The sequence below is a fragment of the Mustela putorius genome, unplaced genomic scaffold, assembly GCF_011764305.1.
Source record: "Mustela putorius furo isolate JIRA1106 unplaced genomic scaffold, ASM1176430v1.1 tig00000577_pilon_pilon_pilon, whole genome shotgun sequence".
In the NCBI taxonomy this organism is placed as follows: domain Eukaryota; kingdom Metazoa; phylum Chordata; class Mammalia; order Carnivora; family Mustelidae; genus Mustela; species Mustela putorius.
In genome coordinates, this window is record NW_025421421.1 from 6,157,423 (window position 1) to 6,169,929 (window position 12,507).

Genomic DNA, 12,507 nt, shown 5'->3' on the forward strand with positions numbered 1-12,507 from the left:
GCTAATTATGCTAAATTGACATATATTTGAAAATTTCCATAATAGTTTTTTTTTCATGTTGACATCCATTTTGAACTTTTCTTTTAAACAGCATTAGGCCAAACCACCAGTCTATAAGCAAAATTCAATCCCCAAGGTATGTATTTGTTACGATGTAAAGGGATGGATATTTAGGCTAAAGGGAATTCTAAGATCATCTCCTAGAAGTTACTTGCAGAGTTTCTATATTTAAAAAATAAAAAATAAAAATAAAACCCTTACCCTAGTTTCTTTGGGGTATGTGTGTGTGTGTGTGTGTGGTTTGTCTCTTTCTCCTAAAACTCAAGTGCCAGAGAAAATTCTAGTCAACTAGTGTTTTCCAGGTAGCTGGGAGTCTGTTTTTTGCAGTGTTACTCCACCTAGTTTGGAAGGGAAAGGGGGTAGAGGCCATGACAGCTCCTTGGCTCCTGGACCAAAATGCTTGTGTCTGATAGGACTGCGGGGTCAGCCACATTCGGCCAGACTGCAACCTCTCCAGTGTGAAGGAAACCTGCCGGACAATTTTGTCAACAATGGCTATCATTTAGCACTGATTAGGTGAAGGATTTTATGCTCAGGATCTCATTTCGTTCTAACAAGAATGCTTTGAGTCAGATGCTATCATTGTCCTTACTGTACAGCTAAGGAAGTGACCTCTCCAAATGAGGCAGTAATCTGACCAAGGTCACTCCGTTGTAAGTCAAGAAACAGGTCCATGAATATGCAGGTTTGTCAGATCACAAAGCCCAAGTTCTTATCTGTCATGGGATACTGGCTCTGTTCCTCTGTTTCATTCACTGGCTCATTGAGTAAACATTTCATTAACTTTGATTCTGTGCCAGGCGCTGGAGACACGGAGATGAACAAGGCGTCATCTTGTCCTTGAGGAATGCTTCACAGCAGAGGGGACATCTGAGCTGGGTCTTTAGAGATGGGTAGGAACTTGGCAAGGGGATCACTGGAGAAAACTCATTCGTAGCAAAGGCATGGGGATGGGAAGGGGCATAGCGGGTTTGGAGGATGGATAGTTCATCTGGCCATAGCAGAATGGGTAAGGGCGGGGAGACATGACATGGCAATTGTTCTAATTATTCAATCGGCATGAATTTATGAGTAGACAAGCGTGTGGTTGGATTGTGTTAAACCCCAATGAACACAGAGAGGAATCAGATATGTCCCCTACCACCAAGGAACAATAATATCTGGAGAGAAAACAAATGCTGAAAATTGTGACCTGTTAATTAGACTAAAGACTTGAATTCTTATTGATTTCATGTGTTTACTTTCATTTATTTCAGGCCTTAGAAAATTAACGGAATCTTTTTCTCTATGAAACTGAAAAAAAAAAAGTATTTGAAAAAGTTATTTGATATTTCAGAATAGGAAGATGCAATATATTTCCTCTTCTGGCCTTTAGAATATGTGCTAATGAAATATCAGGCTTGTCACAGCAACCAAAGTACTATGGCAATAGATGAATTTTTATAAAGTTACACAGAAAAGCAATCATTCTTAGTTTAAGAAAGCTGCACTCACAAGTTATTTTATCTGGTCAAAAAAAACGTTCTTCAAAGCAGAGTTCAAAAGAGAGAAAGAAAGGTGAAAGTGGTTTCAAAAGAAGTTAGAATATGGATATAAAAGGATATATATGCCCCTATTAATACAACTCTAAAGGGGTACCTGGGTGGCTTGGTCATTAAGCATCTTGCTTCAGCTCAGATCATGATCCCGGGGTCCTGGGATCAAGCCCCACATCAGGCTCCCTGCTCAGCGGGGAGTCTCCTCCTCCCCTTCCCTCTGCCTGCTGCTCCCCCTCCTCATGTGCTCTCTCTCTCTCTCTCTAATACATAAATAAAATCTTTCATAAAATAAAATAAACACTTCTAAATAATGATTAGGTCACAGCTAAAGCAGGGCCTTCTGGGGGTAGTAGGATACAATCAAGGTACCAGGGAAGGTCAGAGGTTTGAGATTTTATCCCAGTCTGTAGCACCGTTAGTTAAAATTTCTGGGTCTCTGTTTCCTAAGACTGAACAGTAATAAATTTTGACTATGCTTTGTGACTCAATATGGAGCAAATTAATATAGACTATTCTAAGTATTCTCTCCTCCTGGGTCACTGAGGCATTTTCTAGGGCCTCTTTTAATTCAGACACTCCGCACTTCTTACTCCACAACAGAAAAAGAAAAGCCAGGTGCAAAAATGGAGCTGCTTCTGTATTCTAAAACAGTAACAAACCCGCCCTAAGTGCCATTTCTTCCAACTGGGCCATCACGTCCAGCATGAATGCTGTACTTTACATAGGGATGTGTTCCAAAGGGGTAAACAGAGGCTGAAATCCAGTCCTTGCCTGGCTCACGGAGCTCGGCACCTCAGTCAGCCCAGAGAAGGGAACGCCTGTGTATGCTGGGCACGAAGGTCTTCTGCACTAATGGCAGCCCTCTCCAACTTAAATGTCCACCAATGGGGAAGGAGAATATTGTACATCCATTCAAAGGTAGTGTTCACGAAGATATATAATAGTATGGGATCCTTTGGGGTAAATACAATATAGGAAGCTGTAGTAGGTTGAACAGCGCCCCCCTCCGCCACCATATTCACGTCCATCAGATCCTCAGAACGTGACCTTATGTGGAAATAGTCTTTAGAGATATAAACAAGGGAAAGAACAAATGAAATCATATTGGCCTGGGTTGGGTCTTACATCCAGTGACTGGTGTCCTCATACCAAGAGGAAAGGAATAGAGAGATGCCCTGAGACATCGAGAAGTAGGCGATGTGAAGAGAAGGGTCTACAACAGAAGCTGGGGAACACATGGAGCAGAATCTCCCTGAGAGGATCCAGGGGAAACCAACCCTGCCACCTGATTTTGGATTTCTGGCCTCTAGACATGCGAGAGAATCAATTTCTATTGCTTTAAGCCAGTCAGACTATAAGAATGTGTTAGGACCTCCTTAAGAAAGTGCTACAGAGGCCCTATGTTTTAGCAGCTAGAGTACTAGCTCTAGACTCAGACACAAATTGTTTAATCTAGTGGAACCTCAGTGTTCATTTCTGTAGAATAATGATAACTGTAGTATTTGCCGCCCATTTGACAACCAAAGGAACAAGTAAGCACATCTACAGTGCTTAACACAATCAATGATCTCCACAAGGAATGGAATGGATTACCACTATGATGAGAAGGATGGTTCTAATCCTGACCCCGCTGCTGTAGCTGATGACGATGATGGTCATGAGAAGGGGGAAAAAGATGCAAAGCTCTGTGTGTGTGCATGTGTGTGTGATAAGATTAAGACAACACTAAAACATAGGGTGCATGTGGACCTGGGTATATTCAACCCACATCACACACACATGAACTAATGAAAGGAAGAAACCTTGCCCTCCTGTGGCACAAATGTAAGGGCTTACCAAATACCCAGAGTCGTCTACTTCCCCATCTCACTAGCAGGATAGGACCTGTGAAGAGCTCTGGCCAATCACACCAAAGCAAAACGACCACCCAAATTTTATGGGACTTTGTGGGGGGGGGAAATGTGCACATTTCGAGTCCTTAACAGGTTAAGCCACTAGAATTTCATGGTCTGTCTGCTGTGACTCATGGAGCAAATTACCCTAAACCACACACTCCTTTTCCCCTCCCTTACAGTCTTCACCCTGCCCCACTACAAAGTATCTGGAAAGGAGAGGAAAGAGTGTTTCATTGCTTTATACTAGTTGAATTTTTAAACAAGCAGACGCAGTGAATAGGAACCAGACTGCTCAGTATGAAAGCAAGACCATGAGCTGTAGTCAGGGGAGCCTTTCTGAAGTTACAGGTGAACTCGGTGGCCAGCATCTCCGAAAAATCTTTCTACCATCTCTCTTCCATTCTCTGCTATTTTTATTGTATTTTTTATATTCTTATTTTAATATATTTTAATATTTTTATTGTCATCTGGGACTTTCATTCAAAAGTCCCAGATGACCCTCTCAAAACGTTATTGGGGAGATAGCTGGTTTCGGGAGGTCCCAGTAAGTCACTGCAATCAAAATTCTTCTATCCTAAATGGCACGATGAAGCAATCAACAAAGGCAGAACAAGAAACGGCCCAGAAAATATCTTCTAAAATTCGAGCCTAATGAACCAGGAACTGAAGGAACTGAAAGGAAGACAGAAGTGATTTGGCTTTGGGGATCTATTATTCAGAATAATCGGAGAGCAGGATAATACAAAGATGGACAAAAACACGGAGAACAACACCCCACTCATGTTTGGGTAACAGGAGTGAAAATGAGCAGAAACCTTCCAGAGGGCCGCTTGGCCACTTACAAGAAAAGGGGTAAAAACCAGCAGTCCTTTTGAGCCCAGAAATCACACTTCTAGGAATTCAAGCTTAAGGAAATCACTTGCAAATATACAAGATATCTGTTTTGGAATGCTTATCGCATTGCATTTATGATGGCAAAAACTGTAAACTAAGTATCAAATGATCGCCTATTTGTTGAGTACCTTGTCATACATAAAATGGCCTACCACACAGCCATTTAAAATGGTGACTTTAAAAAATACTTAGTAGCACTGAAAGGTACTCATAAGGTACTTCTAGATGAAAAAGCTACCAATGGCATACAAAGTCTCACTTTTTCAAGTAAAAAAATGTATGGATATGATTAGGGAAAGATCTAACAAGCTATGTAACAAAATGGTAATAGACGCTATCCTGTCCCAGAATTATCAGGTGATTTTTAATTTTCCTCCCCTTTTTGTTTCTTGTTTATTGTTGAAATATTTTAAAATACATGAACAAAAGAGAGGAGATTTTAAAAACCACTTGAGGGACTCCTGGGTGGCTCAGTGGGTTAAAGCCTCTGCCTTCGGCTCAGGTCATGATCTCGGCATCCTGGGATCAAATCCCGCATCAAGCTCTCTGCTCAGCAGGGAGCCTGCTTCCTCCTCTCTCTCTCTCTCTCTGCCTGTCTCTCTGCCTACTTGTGATCTCTGTCGGTCAAATAAATGAATAAAATCTTTTTTAAAAATTAAAAATAAAATAAAAAACACTTGATACCACCCCAAGGGTGAAGTCTGATGTAAACTATGGACTTTGGGTGATAATGATGTATCCATGTAGTTCACTGAATTTACGATGTATAGCCCTCTGGTCCCAGATGTTGATGGGGGAAAGGACAGGCAGATGGTATATGGAAAAATCTCTGCACTTTCTGCTTCATTTTGTCGGGACCCTAAAACTGGCCTAAAAAATAAAGCCCATTAAAAGGCAAAAAGTTACCCCAACCCTGCCACCGGGTCCCCCCTGCCTCCATCTATTAAGCAAAATGATCCCACAGCCAGCCAAGATTCAAGGGCTGGAGAAAGCCTGTCCTTGTTTTCATGGGTCCTATCGAGGTCACTTTGTACAGAATAGATGTGATAAGAGTTTTTGTTGCCACCATCCTTGGAAATTATTATATTCCATTATTTTTTAAAAAGATTTTATTTACTTATTTGATACAGAAAGAGAGAGCGCACAAACAGGGGGAGCAGGGGAGGGAGACACAGGCTCCCCTATGAGCAGGGAGCCTGATACAGGCCTTGATCCCAGCACCTTGAGATCATGACCTGAGCCAAAGGCAGACACTTAACCGACTAGACCCCATAGGTGCCCCTAAAATCTTCCACTCAGAGATATTTTTTAAATGTCTATCAATCTTAAAAGGATAAGAGAGGGAGAAAAAAAATTGAAAAAGAGAGACAAATAGCACAAAATGAAAAGATATCCCCAAAGTGTAGATATGTAAGAATCACAATTCCTAAAAATAGACTAAACTCACTTATGAAACAATGAAGATTGTCAAAGTAAGAAATAAATAAAGCTATACGATACTCATTAGGGACACCTCTAAAATGTAAGAACAAATAAAAGTTGAAAGAAAATGATAGAAAAATATACCTGCAAATTCTAGCCTGTAGAGAGCTGAGTTAGTGATGCTAACATGAGAATACAAAGATTTTAAGACAAAAATAAAATTATTACTAGATTTAAAGAGGATCACTACAAAACACACACACACACACGCACACACACTTAGTAGCCCATGGAGAGACACTGTTAATATTTCTCACAGTATTTTAAAACTTCTAGTGCTCAGCATGAGTATCTACTTTTACAGAATGAACTTTTTTTTTTTTTTTTTAAAGATTTTATTTATTTATTTGACAGAGAGAAATCACAAGTAGATGGAGAGGCAGAGGCAGGCAGAGAGAGAGAGAGAAGCAGGCTCCCTGCTGAGCAGAGAGCCCGATGCGGGACTCGATCCCAGGACCCTGAGATCATGACCTGAGCCGAAGGCAGCAGCTTAACCCACTGAGCCACCCAGGCGCCCTACAGAATGAACTTTTTAAAAATTTTTTAATTATTATTTTTAGTTTGTTTTTTTATTTATTTGACACAGAGACAAAGCGAGAGAGGGAACAGAAGCAGGTGCAGAGGGAGAAGGAGAAGCAGGATCTCTGCTGAGTAGGAAGCCAGATGTGGGGCCGCAATCCCAGGACCTTGGGATCATGACCTGATCTGAAGGCAGATGCTTAACGACTGAGCCACCCAGGTGCCCCCACAATGACCCTTTAGACAAGCTTGTTTTTTATTTTATGTTTTATGCTGGGAATTGGGCAGAAGAAAATGTACCTGAATATAAGCCATGATTGACTTTGGGAAATAAAATTTGGAGTTAACTTTTCTCTCTTTCTATTTGCCTATATATATATTTTTTTTTAATTTTTCCATGGTGAGTACATATTATTTTTATACTTTAAAAAAAAAGTATACTTGGAATAAAAAAGGAATAGTCCCCCAAATCTCTTCAGGTTAGGAACATTCCAGAAATCCAACAATCAAGTAAGTCCAATGCCTTCAGCCAGTTATGACAACCGGTTTTATGGGCTTTGGTTTCCGAGTTTTGTAAACTTTCTTTTTTAAAAGATTTATTTACTTATGGTGGGGGGCGCACAGATGTGAGTGGGGGCGGGGAGGAGGGATAGAAGGAGGGGCAGAAGAGACTCTAAGCAAACTCCATGCCCAGTGTGGAGCCCAACACAGGACTTGATCCTTTGACCATGAGATTATGAATTGAGCCAAAATCAAGAGTTGAATGCTTAACCACTTAACCGACTGAGACACCCAGGCACCCCTATAAACTTTGGGGTTTTAATCTTTTAAATTTAACAATTCAAATTAACAAGCATGATTTATCTCTGTCACCAGTCAGCTATTATCACCCTTGTCATCAAAGAGTGCTTAGTAGGGAGCTTCACTTTAAACAGGGACAGACCAGATGCAGGACAATCACTCCCCACACAGCCCGAAGCCCATCCTCCACCAGAGAGGAGCAGCACAAGTGCGCTGACAGGAAGTTGGAACAAAAAGACGGCCTCAACATGGCTGAGGCGGAACAGGAAGAAGAAATTCAGGACATAGTAACAGAGAGCGGGGTTTCGCAAACCAGAGTTGATGCAAATGGAGAAGGTATTTGTACCAACAAAGATGAGAGGAAGTGGAGAAAGGAGAAGTCCAGAATGACTGGTAAAGGGCAGTCACGGAGCGTTCCATGTTTGCTCCGTGAGTGGGGTGAAGAGACTGAGGGGGGAACACAGAAGGCAGAACAGACAGACCTGATTATTCAAGAAGTCATGCTCACAGATGGTAGAGAAGATTTACACATGCACACACACCCTACAACCAAGTTCTATAAGTCACCATCATCCAAATAAATTAGCTTAATGTCATAAATCGGGCTTCTCTAAGTGTGTACACCAATTATTCAAATAGGATGAACAAATCATCCTGTTGTTTTGTAACATACACCTTGAAAGAAACCCCTCAGGGTGCCTGGGTGGCTCAGCGGGTTAAGCCTTTGCCTTCGGATCAGGTCATGAAATATTATTATTATTATGAACAAGAAGATATTATTATGACCCCGGGATCCTGGGATCGAGCCCCACATCAGGTTTTCTGCTCAGTAGGGAGCCTGCTTCCCCCCCTCTCTCTACCTACTTGTGACCTTTCTCTCTGTCAAAACAAAAAACAAAAAACAAAAAAGCACTTTAGAAAGAACCCCCTTACACCACCCCTTTCTGCCAGCATAAGAGGGTCTTCAGTGTATAAAACACAAGGGAGTTGAGCAATCATTCAGAAATTTGCTTAGACCTTCCTCACAGCTCTGGTGATGAGAAGCCATGCCAGACAGAGCCCAACAGGGCTGACAAGATAAGAAAAGGAAGAGGAGAGTCCGTGACCCTCCTACAAGCTGAAGGAGAACCCGACAGGGCAGACAGGGAAGAGCAGGGAGATCAAGCCTGTGCTGGTGCCTGGAGCTTGAGGAAAATGAGCCTGGCCCCTCACACACCCCAAGATCCCACCCTGCTAGCACCCAGAGCCTCAGGCGTGAGGGCTACTGGGAGAAGTGGCTCACCACCAACCAGAGCTGCCCTTCAGATTATCTGTCCACACTTATGACTTTGCTATGGGTGCAGACATTTGAAACCTCAGCTGGTTTTCTCTCTTCAGAGTTCCCTCTCACCCATGGTGTCCTGTTCCAATAGGATCTCTCAAGACTTAATGTTGTGTTTTCCATTGGAGGACAGACTCCTTCTTTGGGGTGCCTTCTAGAGCTGCCCCAAAGTGGATTTTGTGAATGCCACTCAACTTCCATTTTAATTAAGAATTCAGAATGTCCCAAACATGACCTCCACATCTGGAGACAAATCATTTACTGTTTCTGCATGAGATAGCATCAAGCAAAAAGAAGCACTTTCCTGGCATAGACAGGCCAAGAAAAGCAAATGGTGCCCTTATGAATGCAAAGAACTCAATGACTTATGCAATAGGTTCACACATATAATTCTATCCCATTTTTCAGGTCACCACTCTTCCTAACCCTTCAAGAGCCTCCATCTCCCAACCCCAACTTAAAACACTTTAATGATTTTCCCTTCCTCCTGGTGTAAAGACCAAAACCTTTATCATAACATTTAATCTCTACTACTCACTTTAACTCACTACACTTTCTCCCCCGCACTCCAACCACACAGACCTTCTATCACCTCCTACTTGTGAGGTGGACCTCAAATGGACCACAGGACTTTTGCACATGCTTCTCCATCTATGTTAAATGTTCCTTCACCACCACCACCTGCAGCCAGCTCCCCCATTTTGCACTTTAATTCTCATCCTTTCTTTGGTTTTTAGCTCCATTGCCACTTTCTTAAGGAATCTTTTCCCAGTCTCCCTGACCAGGTCAAGTCTTAAGAGAGCTGCACATACCTTCCTTTCATAACACTTAACCCAATTATAATTTTACAATCATACAGTTATAACCCAATTATAATTATTTGTATGACTATTTGGATACCTTTTGTCTCTACCAGGAGATTATAAATTCTACAAGGGCAACAACTCCCATCTATTTCTGCTCATCAATGTATCTATAGTGCTAGCTGAGTTCAGGACATATACATTCTACAATATTTAATGAACAAATGAGTAACTAATGGGCTGAAGATATTATATCCACATTTGAAAAATATGGAAATTGAGTGTCTGAGAATTTAAGGGATTTGCTCAAGGAGCACAGGCATGGGGATTTGGTTCCAAGGTATTTGATTCCTGATTTCACAGTCAGGAAATGCACCATTCCAAGGACTGGGAAGTCCTGCATGCCACATAGTAGGTACCCAGGGCAGACTTAAGGCCATAGCTGACCTTTGAATTAGATGATACCCATGCTCTGCAAATCTGAGATTCAGACTCCTCCTACCTTGGGAGTCTGCCTAACAGCAGGCACCTACATGTGGTGGCTGAGTTACTGAGCAGCCCAGACTTGACCTTATGCTTTGGATCACTTTTAATGCATTCAAAGACCAATTATCAAGATGCAGTAAGAGGCAATTGCAGGAGCAATTACATCACGGAAAACATATGGCAAATACAAAAACAATAGAAAGTTATTGCACTGTGTTGCGCCTAGCAGATGGAGGAGAGCTGTTATAACCTTGACAGTTGACCCTGAGACTTCTAGACATGTTATATAGTCAGATGCAAGGAAGCAAGAACATCTGGCAAAAGGATAACATGTTTTAGCTTTCCGTCGGCATTGCTAAATGATTCGGAAACTAATAAAAGGGAATCATGAATGGTCTCAGTCATCCTTCCAGGAGTTAGGCTAAAACGATAAGGAATAATGGTCCTTCTGCCAATAAATGTGGAATTCTCTAACTAGTCACAGATGACATGCTTGTGTCCTGATGGTCTCTGCACCAAATATCCCACCAGCGTGACTCACAGTCTGGAACTAGCTCACCTTTTCAGGTCCATCCCTAGCCCCCTGTCTGAGAGTCACCCATACTCTCGCCTCACAGCTCACCATGTTTTCAGGACTCCGTGAGAAATCCCTCGGGTCCTTCAGATCCAATGTGAACGTCATTTTCTCTATGAAGCCTTCCGTGTTGCTCCCGCATTAGTGCCAGCACCGTCACATTCCCACAGCATTTATTCATGCCCAGGTGGTAACATTCGTGACCATGGGATTTATGTTATGATTCCTTATCTGTCTGTCTCTGTCCCCTGCCTCTAATCATTCCACTGGTCGGGGATGGGACCTTCAAGATAGGGACCATGCCTTATTCATACCCCTAGCACAGAGTCGTAGCCCTGACATTCAGAAAGTCTATTGAGTGAAACACCGGGCCAGGGGCACTGATCAGTAGATGAATTAATCATTAATGGATGGATGACTCCTATTATGTCAGCCTGGAAAATAAAGACTATTTTATCAGGGACTTTCTAGCGACCTCACCTGAAACCCAAAGAAGTAACTCCAGCTGCTAAGAATGTCAAGCACTCTGATAAGCCAGTAATGGCGTTCTTCCCAAGTATTACCTCATTTAGTCTTGAAATGATCCTCTGCGTTTCAATGGAATTCCCAGTCTCAAATGGAATGGCTGAGGTGTAAGTAGGTAAGTTACTTCCCCCAGGCCTCAGGGTTAGTAAGTAGAAAGTTAGGATTTGAACTCAAGTCCTAAAACCTATGTGAACACTAGAACACTGCACCACCAGGCTGCCCCCCAACTAGTTACAGGGCCAGTCCTGGTGATGGTCTTTCATGTTTTCATTCACCTCTTATTACTTATTACTTTTAATTAACTGTGAATTTGACTTCCATAGAAACTTTCACATACTGCCTTCACTAACACTTATTAGCAACATTTCAAGGGCTCACCTTATCCCTCACTTTGAAAGTAAGAAAATCAAGACTTAGAGCAGTTAAGTAACTTAGCCAAAGTTACATAGCTCATCACAATGAGAACCCAGAGTGACCCCAGGCCACTTAACCGCAGGGCCCGTGCGCCATCTTGTGCTCCCACTGGGCATCCTCGATCACTTGGAATCCGCATGTCAAGGCATCGGCACTGTTACCCATCCAGTAGCCGAGACTCTCCGATTGCAGGGACCAAATTCACATGTGAATTCAAATACCTTCTTTTTGAAGAAAACAAAATCCATGTTTTCTTACATATAAAACGGGACTCAAATCCATGCCAAGCTGTAGTTTTGCCTCAATTCTGCTTCCATCACTAATTAGCACTGTCCTTCGTTAGATGTCACTTCTTTCTTGTAGGAAAACACAAGTAAATCATCTTGAACCCACCAGCCCATGCCTGGTCGGTTAGAGCATCTTCTCATTTTACCCAGAGAGAGTGGTGCATCTCATTACGGGAGGGAAGTCCCATATATGACGTCATGAGAAAGGAATAAGCACTAGCATTGACTGAATTCTTACATCACACGCCAGATGCTATGCTGCTTTCTGCACACAGTTACCTCATTTACATCGTCCTTTAACTAACCCTGTTTTCCTGCTGTGGAACTGAGCCCTGGGAGGCTGAGAGCCTTGCCCCGGGGTCCCCGGCTGGATCCCAGATGGGTCGGATTTCCACCTCTGGACTCTTAACCACTCCACAGATTCTCAGCCCCTTCTGCCACGATTCTAGTCTCTCCCTCCCCACTTCCCCTCTGCAGGATTCAGGAAAGTTATCCAGACAGAATGAAAACCAAAAAGAAAAAAAAAAAAGGTGAACAGAGTACCTGAGAAGGCCCAGTTCAGCTCCATTCAAATCTTGCATTTTTAGGACGACCATTTCTTTATCAGTATTTGAAGAATACCTAGTCGGCCAAACAAAGAAACTCAGTCACTTCTATATCAGAGCCTGGCCCTCCTGTGTGACTAGCAGTAAAAGCTGACACAGAAACCAAAATACCTTTCCATAAGCCAGGCGCCCTAACAGGCTGACAGTCTCACGAACCACACCCGGGACCCCATTCCTCGTCTAAAGAAATGGTTTGCAAACGCCACCAGAGTCAGAGGCATCAGGCCAGCCAACGAGAGGTGACGTGTACATCTCTATGTCGTACACGTGATCTTCGATAACATACTGGTATTTCTTACAAAA

The 12,507-nt window shown here is 42.5% G+C and overlaps 1 protein-coding gene across 2 annotated transcripts in view; it reads right to left on the bottom strand.

Moving 5' to 3' along the window:
* The window catches only part of ASAH2 (N-acylsphingosine amidohydrolase 2), a 69,613-nt gene that overhangs the window by 40,392 nt on the left and 16,714 nt on the right, over positions 1–12,507 (bottom strand). For both annotated transcript variants that reach the window (XM_004764107.3, XM_004764108.2), the window contains one exon: positions 12,143–12,220. In XM_004764107.3, the coding sequence (XP_004764164.1) occupies positions 12,143–12,220 (78 nt within the window). The remainder of the gene's footprint in view (positions 1–12,142; positions 12,221–12,507) is intronic.